This window comes from Jaculus jaculus, chromosome 10, assembly GCF_020740685.1.
Source record: "Jaculus jaculus isolate mJacJac1 chromosome 10, mJacJac1.mat.Y.cur, whole genome shotgun sequence".
Classification (NCBI taxonomy): Eukaryota; Metazoa; Chordata; class Mammalia; order Rodentia; family Dipodidae; genus Jaculus; species Jaculus jaculus.
In genome coordinates this window covers 68,132,938-68,147,193 of record NC_059111.1, presented here as the reverse complement: position 1 = coordinate 68,147,193, position 14,256 = coordinate 68,132,938, and the positions used below count along the sequence as shown (strand labels likewise).

Below are 14,256 nucleotides of genomic sequence, written 5' to 3'. Positions count from 1 at the left end.
GTTAATCTCAAAAGAAATCAGAAACACACACACACACATATAGTTTCACTTATATAAAGGCCATAGACAGACAAAAACAAAACAAAACAAAACGTAATACCAATTTAAAATGTCTACATTAGCATTGTCACCACAGTTATCTTAAAGAAACGGACCGCCAGAGCTGGGGATGTGGCTCAGCCATTAAAGCGTCTTGCTTAAAAAGCATGCCCGCCCAAGTTTGGTTCACCATGCAAAGCCAGAAGCACCAAGAAGTGTCTGTTCCTTTGTTTTGCAGCAGCAACAGGCCCTGGCACATCCTATCTATCTCTATCTCTATCTCTCTCTCCCTCTCTCTCTCTCTCTCTCCACCTCCCTCCCTTCTTGCATAAGTGTTAAAGTGCGAGACAAAACAAACAAAGCACAAAAATATGCAACTAAGAAAAACAGGTGCAAAAGCTCTTTCCTGCATCCAAAAAAATAAGAGACAGCTGATTCTGAGCCAGCTGTAACTTTGGCCCAGGAACACATATGCAAGTTCTCTTGAATGATGAATCTTTCACTGTGGAAACAGTAATATTGACCTTTATAAGAAACAGGAGGCTAGAGAGATGGCTTCATGGTCAAAGGTGCATGTCTGCAAAGCTAGCTTCGATTCCCCAGTACCCACATATAGACACGTAGGAGTGCATGTGCAGTGCCTGGAGGCCCTGTTGTGCCCATTCTCTCTCCCCCCCCCCTTAAAGAAATAAATAACAATAAAATTTAAAAGAAAAAAACGCCTCATTATGTATAGGCAACCAGAAAGAAATATTTGAAAGCTTGTCATAGATTCTAAGATGGTGTTGTTCAAGATATCCAGGACACTTACCTGAGGAGTGCACACCACTTACTGGTACAGCTGTTATTTCCTTGTGTTTATTTTTGAGTTTTAGTTTTATTTCTTACCCTGAATGAGAGGCTTACATTAGTTCATTATCTCAAAACTACACAATAGGACTAGAAATGCTCAGTGATAAGAGTGCACTATCTTTTTTTTTTTTTTTTTTTTTTTGGTTTTTCGAGGTAGGGTCTCACTCTGGTCCAGGCTGACCTGGAATTAACTCTGTCATCTCAGGGTGGCCTTGAACTCATGGCAATCCTCCTACCTCTGCCTCCCAAGTGCTGGGATTAAAGGCATGCCCCACCACGCCCGGCCTACACTATCCATTTTAAAGTGACTAAAAATTCCAAAAGATGTTTTATATCAAATGTCTTAAAAAAAAAAAAAAAGCCATGCATGGTCGTGCACGCCTTTAATCTCAGCACTAGGGAGGCCAAGGCAGGAGGATTGCTGTCAAGTCAAGGCCACCCTGACACTACAGTGAATTCTAGGTCAGCCTGGCCTACAATGAGAGCCTACCTTAAAAAAAAAAAAAAAAAGAGAGAGAGAGAGAGAGAGAGAGAGGTAAGAAAGAAAAAGAAAAGTCTCTGTCTCTGGGCTAGAGGGATGGTTTAGTGGTTAAGGTGTTTGCCTGCAAAGCCAAAGAACCCAGGTTCAACTCCTCAGGACCCATGTTAGCCAGAGGCGCAAGAGGGACCATGCATCTGGAGTTCACTTGAAGTGGCTAGAGGCCCTGGTGCACCCATTCTCTCTCTCTCCCTTTTGCTCTGTCAAATAAATAAATAAATAAATAAATAATTTTTTTTAAGTCTTGATAACTTAAAAAAAAGTCTCTTGCCATCTCTCTGTTAAAAAACAATGTCTTTGCTTAAAATTGGATTTTAACTGTAATAAAACAAGATAATAGCACAGGTACCTAAGTACTGCTCTTCAAAAAAAGTTTTTTAAAATACTATTACATGTGTATACTACCTTAAAAGATGCATATCAAGTTTCTTTCCAAAGTAATACTAAAGCACAAAAGTTCTTAAGATTTTATACAGAATTCAGACTTCACTGACTTACCCGCACACAAACACCACTTTGCTTTATGCCAAATGAATGCACTTCATGCTTCATGGGATTCTTTAAGCTTGTTTTAGTGACAATATAATTAATCGGAACATATTAGGTGCCAAATAAACAACAAGTGAAGCTAAGAGCCATTTAACTGCTGTGCACTGGATTTCGACCTTAAACTGTTATATGTCTATAAAATCTCAAAACAGCCGGGTGTGGTGGCGCATGCCTTTAATCTCAGCACTGGGGAGGCAGAGGTAGGAGGATCTCTGTGAGTTCCAAACCACCCTGGAAGTACATAGTGAATTCCACGTCAGCCTGGGCTAGAGTGAGACCCTACCTTGAAACAACAAAAACAAACAAACAAAATCTCAAAACAGATCCTTGCTTAAGGTAATTACAGAATTAAACTGGAAACTCCAGTCAGGTGCATGAATTATGAAAGATGATAAAAGTCTGTGGCTTTAAGAAAACTTCGACTCAGTTTCCTCAAAATTATAATGCCTAATTTAAATTAAAATTATGTTCTAATTTCTGTTGCATCAGTTGGAGGTATTAAATGTACATGCATTCTAAAATTTCCTAGGCAAGATGGATACCAATCCCAACAGGTGAAATTCGAAAAACAATAGCTTTGTGCCACACCAAGAACCTACAACACATTCGAGATTCTCAGATTGTCTTGAAATGGATTATCTTCAAGACCTCCAACTGTCCCGTACAGAACACTGGGGTACGCTGGCTATGGGGTAGGGAGGAAGGAAATGGATAGGGCCCAAAGCCAGAGTCTGCTGGGACCGTGCTAATCAGCGCTCATTCTGCGAACGGAGAAGGAATGAGTCCAGCAGCTGGGGAAACCTAGTCTCCTCTAGTCCTGCGCAGGCCGGAGGTCTACACCCATGTGCGATGCTTCTGCTCCGGCTAACACTAAAGATGGAGAAAACTGACACCTCCGCACTGTCAAAACCAGAAATGGCCATAATTGGTCAAATCCCTCACCGTACAGGTGCAGACATTATTTGAGAAATCAAAGTCGACCCTCAGCCCCTAGGAAACAAGAGTCCGAAGGAAATGATGGAGATCACAGATGACTTCGCTTCCAGTCTACAGGAAGGCGAGTGTAAAAAGATGAAGAGAGGCAACTCCCCCCCCCACCCCACCCCCGGCAAGCACCCCGCGCTTCTCACGCAGAAGCAGAACCTGGAGGGCAGGAGACAGGTATCTCTCGCGTGTTGTGCCCGGCGGAGCCTGACCTGAGGCACTCACCCTTGAACACAGTCCACGGGAAGAAGACAAGGTACCTGAGACTCACGCCGCAGTCGGCCGTCTGACGGGCTCCGGCGCCTGTCACCCCACTTCCGGGGTCCAGTCACTTCAGGGAAAGTGGTCAATGTAGGCTCAGACCCCGCCCCCTCCAAGTCCCGCCACCACTGACCACTCAGCTTTTGACCCGACCCACTTCCGGAACGCCACGCGTCACCAAGCAGCGGATCCCCACTTCCGGCCACATCTTGTCCCTTCAGCAGCCCCGTCTGGGAACCGCTCTGTGTCCGCGAATTTGATTGGTGAAGCGGTAGGGCTAGTCTTCGCTGATTGGTGTTGGGGAACTCTGCCCACAGAGGCACCCGAGGCCGGCGGGTCTCAGTCTTATGCTAGTTTCCCGCCGGCTGTCGGAGGCTTAGAAACATGGTGGACGTGATGGATTTGCCCAGGCCGCGCATCAACGCCAGCATGCTGGCTCAGTTCATCGACCGACCCGTCTGCTTCGTAGGGAGGCTGGAAAAGGTGCGCGGGCCTGGGGCTTCCTGGTGTGTTGCCTGAGGGAGGGACCCCCGCGACCACCCGGCTGTCGGACGCCCAGTGGGCAAGGAAGGGAGGAAGACAGAAAGCCTCAGAGCAACAAAAGTCCTCCATTTGGTTTTGATTGTTGCAAGGAGAGTTTTCCCAAAGTTTAGCCTTTGAAGCTCCATTTTGATGCTTTTTATATGTCGAAAGAAAAAGTTTCTGAAAGAGCTAGATTCTAAATTCCAGCACTCTCCGCCCTGTTCTGTATGGGGAGGAAAGGAAATACCCGGCCCCCACTTCTACATTCTGAGGTTTTAAGTTGACCCAGGTTGACCAAGCGAATCTGTGGCTGCCTTTTCTTCTGCGATTGTGTTCCTGAAGCTGGTTTTCCTGTTGAAGTCGCTTCTCCAGGAAACATTGCTCATGGCTCCATCCTTACTCTATAACAGCCCAGCGTTGGGTGGATTACAGCCTACTGGTCTTACAGGTGAAAGTCAGGTCCAAAGCCTTCCAGTCAGTGACTTAGCCGAGGAAAAGAAAACCATTTGTGAAAAACTAATTACTACCTTGTTTATTCATACATCCCCTAAGGGAAGAGTTTGTTGTTCTGTCTTCACCATCGGTAGGGAGACTGAGCCAGAATGTTGAGTTCTTAAATAATACTCTGGGCCACCGTAACTATCAAGGCTTAGTTCAAATCAGACCTGACTGTACTCTTCAGTTGCCTGCCAGGAGCATGGCTCGCATCTCATGAATACGTCTCCTTTTCATCATTCTTGAACTTTAAAATGTAGCCTCTGAGGTATAGCCTATCAAAATCATGAGTGCCACAGAATTCCCACTGTCAGGACGTGAGGGTATCCTTTCATTTCCTTCTAGTCTGGAGTTGACCGATTTTGCAAATAAAGGCACAGGACCCATGCAAGCTAAGAAAAAAAGGATTAGTCGCTTATCTAAAATTCAAAATTAACTGGATTTCTCATGAGAAGATCTGGTAACTCAAGGTAGTAATTTGAATTAAGTATGTTCGGTTCTATCTGCACATCTTTGGTCAAAAAGACTTTTACATTAATGAAATGTTTTAAGGTTTGTTTTCTGTGAAGTGTTTTAGCTCTATGTTTATATTTTTTTGTTCTGTTTTGTTTTGTTCTTTAGATTCATCCCACTGGAAAAATGTTTATTCTTTCAGATGGAGAAGGAAAAAATGGAACCATTGAATTGATGGAACCAGTATGTTTCAATCTCTTACATTATATAATTCTTGATTTTGTTACTGTTTGTGATTTTTGTAGTAGCTATCTATATACAGGATGAGCTTGTAAAGCTTTCATAGTTGTACAGTTAAATTCATGCCCTTGTCTTTTGCTCTCCATCATCCTTTATCCCTTAAAACATTTGTTGAATAACTAACTATACTAGTTCCTTACAAAGTACCATAAAATTAACAGAGAAAAAAATATTTTCAAAAATTTCTTCCTTATTTGAGTCTTCTCTCCCTCGCTGTTGCCACTGGGTCTCTTTCATTCTTTCACTCTTGTTTTCTGTTTCCTTCTGTTTTTTCCTTCTCCAGACTTTGATTATTTTATCTGGGCTGGACTAAAAACCATGTGCCCAAGCTGATTCTCCTGCTTCAGCCTCTGAAGAGTATTACTGGCTTTATTTTCTATTCTTCAGTTATAAATACTTTCTATTGTCATTTACTTTGTATTTCACATTTACTTAACTTAAAAACATTTTCTTTGTCTTTCATGAAGACAAATTCACATACCATTTGGTTAATTTGTACAGAACGCACATTATGTAATATATGGAAGGATGCTCTCGCTGCATCCTTTCAAAGAAATTACTACTTATAGAATTCTGAACATTCTTAGTATCTTTATATTAGTTTCCCTTCAACTTAAATATTTTTGGACCCAAAGCTACTACTAAAGGTAACAGGACTTATCATATGCTGTCAGATAAATATTCAAACATTTTTAAACAACCTACAGTTAAGTTTTTACATTAGTAAATTTTAAAGTCATTTTGTTACAACTAACCATTAGTAAACTGTAAAAATTTGAAAAATGAGTAAACTTTATATTTCTCTGCTAATTATTAATCAAAAAGATGATTACACCCAATTGACATGTTGCTCAATGTTTCAGCTTGATGAAGAAATCTTTGGAATTGTGGAAGTAGTTGGAAGAGTAACAGCCAAGGCAACCATCATGTGTGCATCTTATATACAGTTTAAAGAAGACTGCAATCCTTTTGGTGAATAAAATATTCTAGTATTGAGTGGTTTTGTGTAACAAGGGAGGAAAACTTTTATTCTTTTTGAGTATGTGTCAATCAATCCTGCCATATTTTTAACTTTACAGTTTTCCAATGTCAAAGGGAAATGGGAGGATTATTTCTCACCTATTTTCAACTAGTTGGTTGCCTATGGAGGAAAAAAAAAACTTACTAAAGAATGACATATGAGAAATACTTAAAATGTGATGAGCCAAATATATTAAGCATTTTAACATAAGAATTGAAAGCATAGAATGATGTACTATCACCTAAAACATGACCAAGCAAAAAAGTCTCCATATGATGAACAATCCAATGGATGGTCACCTGTGTCTCTTCCTTTTTGGGCACCACTGTTAAATAAACATGATGATCCATGTGTCCATTTTAGAAAATGAAATGTGAAAAGAAGAAAGAGAAGTTGGTAGAAATCTGTTAGATAATTGTTGCTGTAACTTTGCACTGTAGATTAAGTGTTTAAATGTTTCTTTCAGATCTTGAACTTTACAATGAAGCTGTGAAGGTTACCAATGAGTTCCCTCAGTTTTTTCCTTTTGGGGTTATGCAACATGAATGACCTTTGAATTTCCATATGGCTGCAAGTGAGCTACCTTGAAGACCATTAAAGAAGACCCCTCTTATTAGAGGGAAAGATTATTATAATTTCTAATATTTAACTTGATGTTTTTAAATTTTGATTTCTTGAACTTTACACAGTCTAATCTGCAGTTTTGGGTAAAAACTGGTATATTGACAGTTCTTACCTAAGTCTTTTTATTTAAAAAATAAAAGCCACTCCATCATATGGTCTGAATGGAAGAAAAATGCACTTGTCTTGAGGTTAGGTTTAGTGTTTATTAATAAAAGTTAAAATGACACATGCTATTTGTAGTTTCTTATTTTTCACTTTCAGACTTGGTATTTCATAAGCATAAGGTTGGGTTTTAGGTCTACCAAATCAAACACTGGGACAATTAAGGATTTACTCACCCTCTCACAAATTCTACCATGTTATTCTCTGATACTTTACTTAGGAAGTTAATTTGATGAATGGTAATAAGAAATAGAACACTACATCTTGAGTATCATTTTCTTGTTTGCTTTTGAGGTAAGGTCTCCCTCTAGCCCAGTCTGACCTGGAATTCACTGAGTAGTCTCAGGATGGTCTAGAACTTGTGCCTCCCAATTGTTGGGATTGAAGTTATGCACCATCATGCCCAGCAAGTATCACTGTCTTCTGGACTTTACTGAGCATGCACTGATGCCAAATCAGTAATACATTCTGCATAGACGCATATGTGAGTGAATGCATGCATCTACGTGTATAGGGTATATAAAATGGTCAGATACTGTTTTTCTATCTTTATTTTCTGCTTTATCCTTTAGTATTAGCTATGCCATCCATTTTAAAGGGCCCACTTTTTTTTTTTTTTTGAAGTAGTGTCTTGCTCTAGCCCATGCTAACCTGGAATTTACTATGTAGTCTCAGGGTGGCCTTGAATTCACGGTTATCCTCCTACATCTGCCTCCCAACTGCTGGGGTTAAAGGCATGTACCACAATGCCCAGCAAGTAAAGTATCATTTTCTTCTGGACTTTACAACTGAGCATGCACTGATGCCATATCAATGATATATTCTGCATAGATGCATATGTGAGTGAATGCATGTGTCTACATGCATATTGATAGAGTATATAAAATGGTGAGCTATTTATTGTTTTTCTACCTTCATTTACTTTATTCTTTTTGTTTGTTTTGGCTTTTTCAAGATAGGGTCTCACTGTAGCTTAGGCTGACCTGATTCACTATATAGTCTCAGGGTGGCTTTGAACTCAGGGAATCCTCCTACCTCCACCTCCTGGGCACTGGGATTCGTGCACCATCATGCCTGGCTGCTTTATCCTTTTTAAAAGAGGCCCCCTTTATTTATTTATTTTTGAGGTAAGGTCTTGCTTTAGCTCAGGCTAACCTGGAACTCAATCTGTACTTTCAGGGTAGCCTTGATTTCACCATGATCTGCCTCTCAAGTGCTGGGATTAAAGGCCTGTGCCAGAGGCCCCACTTTGAAGGAATAAATAACAATCCTAACAAAACAGGTGACACATGAACAAATGTTATAGTTTGATGTTGTTTTTCCTTCTTTTATTTTTTTTTTAAATATTTTTTTGTTCATTTTTTATTTATTTATTTGAAAGCGACAGACACAGAGAGAAAGACAGATAGAGGGAGAGGGAGAGAATGGGCGCGCCATGGCTTCCAGCCTCTGCAAAAGAACTCCAGACGCGTGCGCCCCCTTGTACATCTGGCTAACGTGGGACCTGGGGAACCAAGCCTCGAACCGGGGTCCTTAGGCTTCACAGGCAAGCGCTTAACCGCTAAGCCATCTCTCCAGCCCTGTTTTTCCTTCTTTTAAATTGTCACTGTCCTTAGTATAGAAATCCTATCTGCCACAGTGGGGGTTTGAATATGAAATGCCACACACAGGTGGTGCTATTTTGTGAAATTCTGGAAACTTTAGGAGATAGGATCTAGTTGGAGGAAGTAAGTCACTGGTGGGATGTCTTTGAAGGTGATACCTAGTCCCTTCTCCACCTCACTGTGTTTTCTGGCCACCTTCATGTGACTTGTTCTGCATCACCATACCCTTTCTACCATGAGGGAATAAGCCCTCTGGAAGCATGAGCTAAAATAAGTACTCCATTTGAGTTATTTATGCCAGGTAATTCATCAAATGACAAGGAAAGTAATGAATATTTTTTAAAAAATGGTATCACAGAAGTGAGGTCATTACTGTTACCAAACCTAACCATGTGGTTCTTAAGCCTTCAGAGTTGAGTTTGGGCTGTTAACACCCCAACGCCCACCACCAGGGATATACCTTCTCCAGCAAGGCTCTGCTTCCAAAAGGCTTCACCTCCTGGTGATTAAATATAAGGCTTAATCACAAAACATGAGGTTATGGAAGGCATTTTACTGTTAAGTTTTCAAGAACTCTTGAGAGACGAGCAATATGCATTTTGCATTATGAGATGGTCATGTGCTGTTAAGAGTCCAGGAAAAGAATGTTATGGGTTGAATATGAAATATCCCCATATAATCATGTGTTCAACATTTGGTCTCCACCTCCATTTGGGAAAGTTCTGAAAACTGTAGGAAGTAAGGTCTTGGAAAAAGTAGCTCACTGGGAGCATGACTTTAAGATAATGTCTGGTCCTTAGTTCCGTCGGTGCTGTCTGCTTCTTGTCTGCTGTGAACAGCTTCCTCCTCCATATGCCTTACTGTCATGCTTCAACATGAGTCCAGAAATATGGGGCTAAGTGTCCACGAACTGAACTTTCTGAAACAATGAGCACAAATCTTTAAGTTCTCTTAGGTATTTTGGTAAATGCCACAAGAAAGTATCTAATACAACTACTACATACTGTGTGCATGCATGGGCATGGCGAGCCAAATGGAGGACAGGTTGGTACAGAGTAACAATGATGGCCTTTGTAGCCAGTTAGTTTTTTTGTTTGGTTTTTTTTTGGGTTTTTTTTTTTGGTTTTTCAACCTTACTCTAGCCAAGCCTGACCTGGAATTCACTATGTAGTCTCAGGATAGCCTCAAACTCAGGGCAATCCTCCTACGTCTGCCTTCTGCCTCCCAAGTGCTAAGATTAAAGACATGTACCACCACACCTGGCTCCAAGCAGATTTTATTTGTTTTATGTTATGCTTGTTATGTTATTATTTTATTTTATTTTGGTTTTCTGAGGTAGGGTTTCACTCTAGCTCAGGCTGTCTTGGAATTCACTATGTAGTCTCATCAAACTCATGGCAATCCTCCTACCTCTGCCTCCCGAGTGCTGGGATTAAAGGCATGTGCCACCACGCCCGGCCCTCCAAGTAGATTTTACTACTTGATCAAATGTTCAATGAGAGTGTAAAAGACTTTCAAACCTGCATAGGTTGTTATTTGTACCAGAAATACTTATTTTAAAATAATATCTTCAATTTTTATGTCCCCTAAATATGCAGATAGCTTAAAAAACTACCATAGCCAGTTATGGTAAACATTTTGTTATATGAAATGAATGTGATTATAGTTAAAAAACAAGGAGGGGCATCAACCAGTCTCGATCACAGTGATGTCTTACAAGCTAGAGAAGGCAAAACCCAGTGCTATTAAATCTTGAGGGCACCCAGAAATTGAATCTAGACTTTGCTTTCTGTCCAATGAATTCGTTATGCTAATCACTATTATGCCAAATCTTTCCAGTGTCATTTCTCATCTGTGCACCATACCATAAACACCTAGATGTCATGCCAGCACTGCAATTTGAGTATTATCTGAACAAAGAGAGTTCTCTTCCCCTGTCCCAAGTTCCAGACTTTTCTTGTAATGATTCCATTGAGATGCAATTCACATAGTATATAATTCTCCTATTTAAAGCATATAATTAAATCACTGTTTAGTGTAGATTCATATAACCATAGTCAATTTTAAGATGTTTTCATATTCCTGAAGGGAAGCCCTATAGCATTTACCTGTCTTCCTCCCTCCCTCTTCACCCCCTCCCTCGAAGTGGGGTTTCACTTTAGCCCAGGCTTACTGTAAGTAATCACGGAGTGACCTCAAACTCATGACAATCCTCCTACGTCTGCCTCTCAAGTGCTGGGAATAAAAGTGTGGGCCACCACACCTGGCCTACCTGTCCATTTTTACATCTAATAAGTACTCAGTAAATATCTTCTCTGTAGGATATCAAGATAAGCAAAGAAGTGTTTCAAGCACTATAACCAGTTTTTTAAGAGCCCAAAGAACAACTAGAGTTAAAGATTAAAGATGGATAAAACACTAGCATTGTTTTATAATTGAGCACACTTATTTCTTAATGTATTTGACTACACACTATAATAGCAAACACTGAATGAGATGATACCTATAAAAACACCAGCCTTACAAAATATGTTGGCTGTTAAGACTATCAAACCTTAAATTGAAGGAGGAATACCACAAAGTATAATGTAGATATAAATTACAAATGGTTTTAGGTAGCAATTTTACACATCAGCAAATGTTTGATTTTCATCTGCAAAATGCAGAAATGTGAAAATTTCATAAAGTGAGCTAAATGATCTGAGCAATGAATTAGTATTACTAAGTATATAGAATTTAGAGGTTGTCTTTTTAAGGTAGTAATTTAATTTGCCTTGTCTTTCAGCAGACCCTTTGTGGGAAGTCCTAGACTAATTACTGAAGTTATATACAAAAAGTTTGAAATCACAGTCTACAGCAGTCTAACATAAATTATGTCTCTTAGCAACTATGTAATATTTAATTGGTCTGAGGTTCCAAAGAAATTCATATAATTATGAGATGACAAATTCTTTTTTTCTTTTCAAAAAAATTTATTAACTTCCATGATTAAAAACAAAATCCCATGGTAAAGCCTTCCCTCCCCCCACTTTCCCCTTTGAAACTCCATTCTCCATCATATCCCCTCCCCCTCTCAATCAGTCTCTCATTTATTTTGATATCAAGATTTTTCCTCCTATTATGATGGTCTTGTGGAGGTAGTGTCAGGCACTATGAGGTCATGGATATCCAGGCCATTTTGTGTATGGGAGAGAGCACATTGTAAGGAGTTCTACCCTTCCTTTGGCTCTTACATTCTTTCTGCCACCTCTTCCACAATAGATCCTGAGACTTGGAAGGTGTGATGGAGATACTGCAGTGCTGAGCACTCCTCTGTCACTTCTTTCCAGCACCATGATGCCTTCTGAGTCATCCCAAGGTAACTGCCATCGGAAAAGAGAAGATTGTCTACCAAAAGTGAGAGTAGGGGGCTGGAGAGATGGCTTAGCAGTTAAGCACTTGCCTGTAAAGCCTAAGGACCCCAGTTTGAGGCTTGATTCCCCAGGACCCATGTTAGACATATGCACAAGGGGGAGCCAAGTCTGGAGTTCATTTACAGTGGCTGGAGGCCCTGGTGTGCTCATTCTCTCTGTCTCTCTCTCTGCCTCTTTCTCCCTCTGTCTGTTGCTCTCAAATAATAAACAAAATTTTTTAAAAAGTGAGAGTAGCATTAATAGAAGGGTCTGAAAATTAACAGAAGTGCTTACTGGGCAGTTTGATAAGCATAGTATATACATTTGGCCAGACAGCAGCAGACATTATACCCCTAGGGCTTATGACCACTCTTTTTTAAGATTTCAGTATCAGGGATATATTCCCTCCCATGGAGCAGGCCTCCAGTCCAATTAGAGGGCAATTGATTTCTACCATGACAGTCGTGCCACTATTGCACCCATTGGCTTATTTGGCCTGGCTGGCCAAATATAAGGGTTGCAGTGTCCACTGTTGAGTATCTTCACTGGCGATTTCTCTCTCTCCCATTGAATTGCATGTAGAATGGCTTCTTCAAGATTTCTGTCAGCTGGTCTACATGCAGGAGGTTATCAGCTCAGTCCCAGCAGGACTGTCAGTGGCCTTTCAGCCCAAGTATGGGAAGTCTTCAGCAATAGCATCTTACCATCTATTCCTGGTGGGAAACCAAGAGCCTCAGCAATGGCCTATAATGTTCTGGGGGCATCAAGAACCTCCCTGGCCAACAACTCACTAGAAGGTATCCCATCCTTGGCACTGAAAATTTTCTAGCAACAATCTATGGCTCCTGAGTGTTCCATTGTCCAAAAACGTAGGTTTCCATATGATTTCTTTATATCTTCTTAGATTTTGATTAGCACCCCCTCCACCTTTCCTTTACTCAATATTTGGGCCTTTTCACCCCCATTAATCTATTCTTCTTCTTACATATATACAATACCATCTTATTAAGTACCTCCCTCCCTTCCTTTCTCTTCCCTTTACATCTCTTTTCTAGCTTACTGGCCTTTGCTCCTTAGTTTTCTTCCTTCTCACACAGTTCAGTCATCTGTAGTTAGGATCCACTTATGAGAGACAACATGTGACATTTGGCTTTCTGGACGTGGGTTACCTCACTTAGTATAATCCTTTTCCATTGTCCTGCAAATTTCCTAACTTCATTTTTCTTTACCACTGACTAGAATGCCATTGTGTAAATGTGCCATATTTTCATTATCCATTCATTAGTTGAGGGACATCTAGGCTGGTTCCATTTCCCAGCTATTGTAAGTTGAGTGGCAATAAATATGGTTGTGCAAGTGTCTCTTAAGGTAATGAGTCCTTAGGATATATGCCTAGGGGTGGCATACGTGGGTCATATGGTATATCTGTTTTTAGCTGTCTTAGGTACCTCCATACTGATTTCCACAATGGCTGGACCAGATTACATTCCCACTAACAGTGCAGAAGGGTTCATCTTTTTTCGCATCCTTGCCAGCATTTATGGTTATTTGTTTTCATGATGGTAGCCAATCTGACAGGAGATGGAATCTCAACATAGTTTTAATCTGCATTTCCCTGATGGCTAGGGTTGTAGAACATTTTTTTTTTTTTTAGATGCTTATATGCCATCTGTATTTCTTCTTTTGAGAACTCTCTATTTAGTTCCATAGCCCATTTTTTTTTAATTGGCTTGTTTTATTTGTCATTATTTTTTTGAGTTCATTGTATAACCTAGATATTAATCCTCTATCAGATGTATAGCTGGCAAAGATTTTTTCCTGTACTGTAGGCTGCCTCTTTGCTTTATTCAGTGTCCTTTGCTGTATAAAATCTTTGTAATTTCATGAGGTCCCAGCAGATAATCTGTGGTTTTACTGTCTGAGCTATTGAGGTTATATTCAGGAAGGCTTTGCCAAGACTAATATGTTGAAGTCATAGAAGAAATGGGCCTAACACATATATACAGGACATTTCTTCCAAATGTTATAGAATATACATTCTTTTCAGCAGCATAAGGAACATTCTTTAAAATAGATCATATATTAGGACACAAAGCAAATTTAACAAATACAAGAAAACTGAAAGAATTACTTGCATTCTATTTGACCACAGTGGAATCAAACTACAAACCAATAGCAAGAAAAGCTATAGAGCATACACAACATCATGGAAACTAAACAATACACTACTAAATGATGAATGGGTCAATGAAGAAATCAAGAAAGAAATTTAAAAAATTCATTGAGTCAAATGATAATGAGAACACAACATACCAAAAACTGGGACACAATGAGGCAGTCCTAACAGGGAAATTTATAGCTTTAAGTGCCTATATTAAGAAATTAGAAAGGTCTCAAGTAAACGCTCTAATGCTTCACCTTAAAGCTTTGGAAAAAGAAGAACAAGGCAAACCAAAAATC

At 39.9% G+C, this 14,256-nt stretch overlaps 2 protein-coding genes across 6 annotated transcripts in view; one reads left to right on the top strand and one right to left on the bottom strand.

Moving 5' to 3' along the window:
* Umad1 (UBAP1-MVB12-associated (UMA) domain containing 1) overlaps positions 1-3,409 on the bottom strand; it is a 250,458-nt gene extending 247,049 nt beyond the window's left edge. For 2 of the 5 annotated variants that reach the window (XM_045159982.1, XM_045159980.1), the window contains exon 1: positions 3,223-3,409. The gene's annotated coding sequence lies outside the window, so the exon portion shown is untranslated. Of the gene's footprint in view, positions 1-2,920; positions 3,016-3,187 lie in introns of those variants that run through there. The other 3 variants (XM_045159981.1, XM_012948271.2, XM_045159983.1) reach the window with 3 other exon arrangements.
* A 34-nt stretch (positions 3,410-3,443) lies between these two features.
* Rpa3 (replication protein A3) lies at positions 3,444-6,864 on the top strand. The gene is made up of 4 exons (XM_004656188.2): positions 3,444-3,706; positions 4,862-4,936; positions 5,857-5,965; positions 6,481-6,864. Exons 1-4 carry the CDS (start codon positions 3,608-3,610, stop codon positions 6,561-6,563), a joined length of 366 nt encoding a protein of 121 aa, XP_004656245.2. The 5' UTR covers positions 3,444-3,607; the 3' UTR covers positions 6,564-6,864.
* Positions 6,865-14,256: the final 7,392 nt, after the last annotated feature.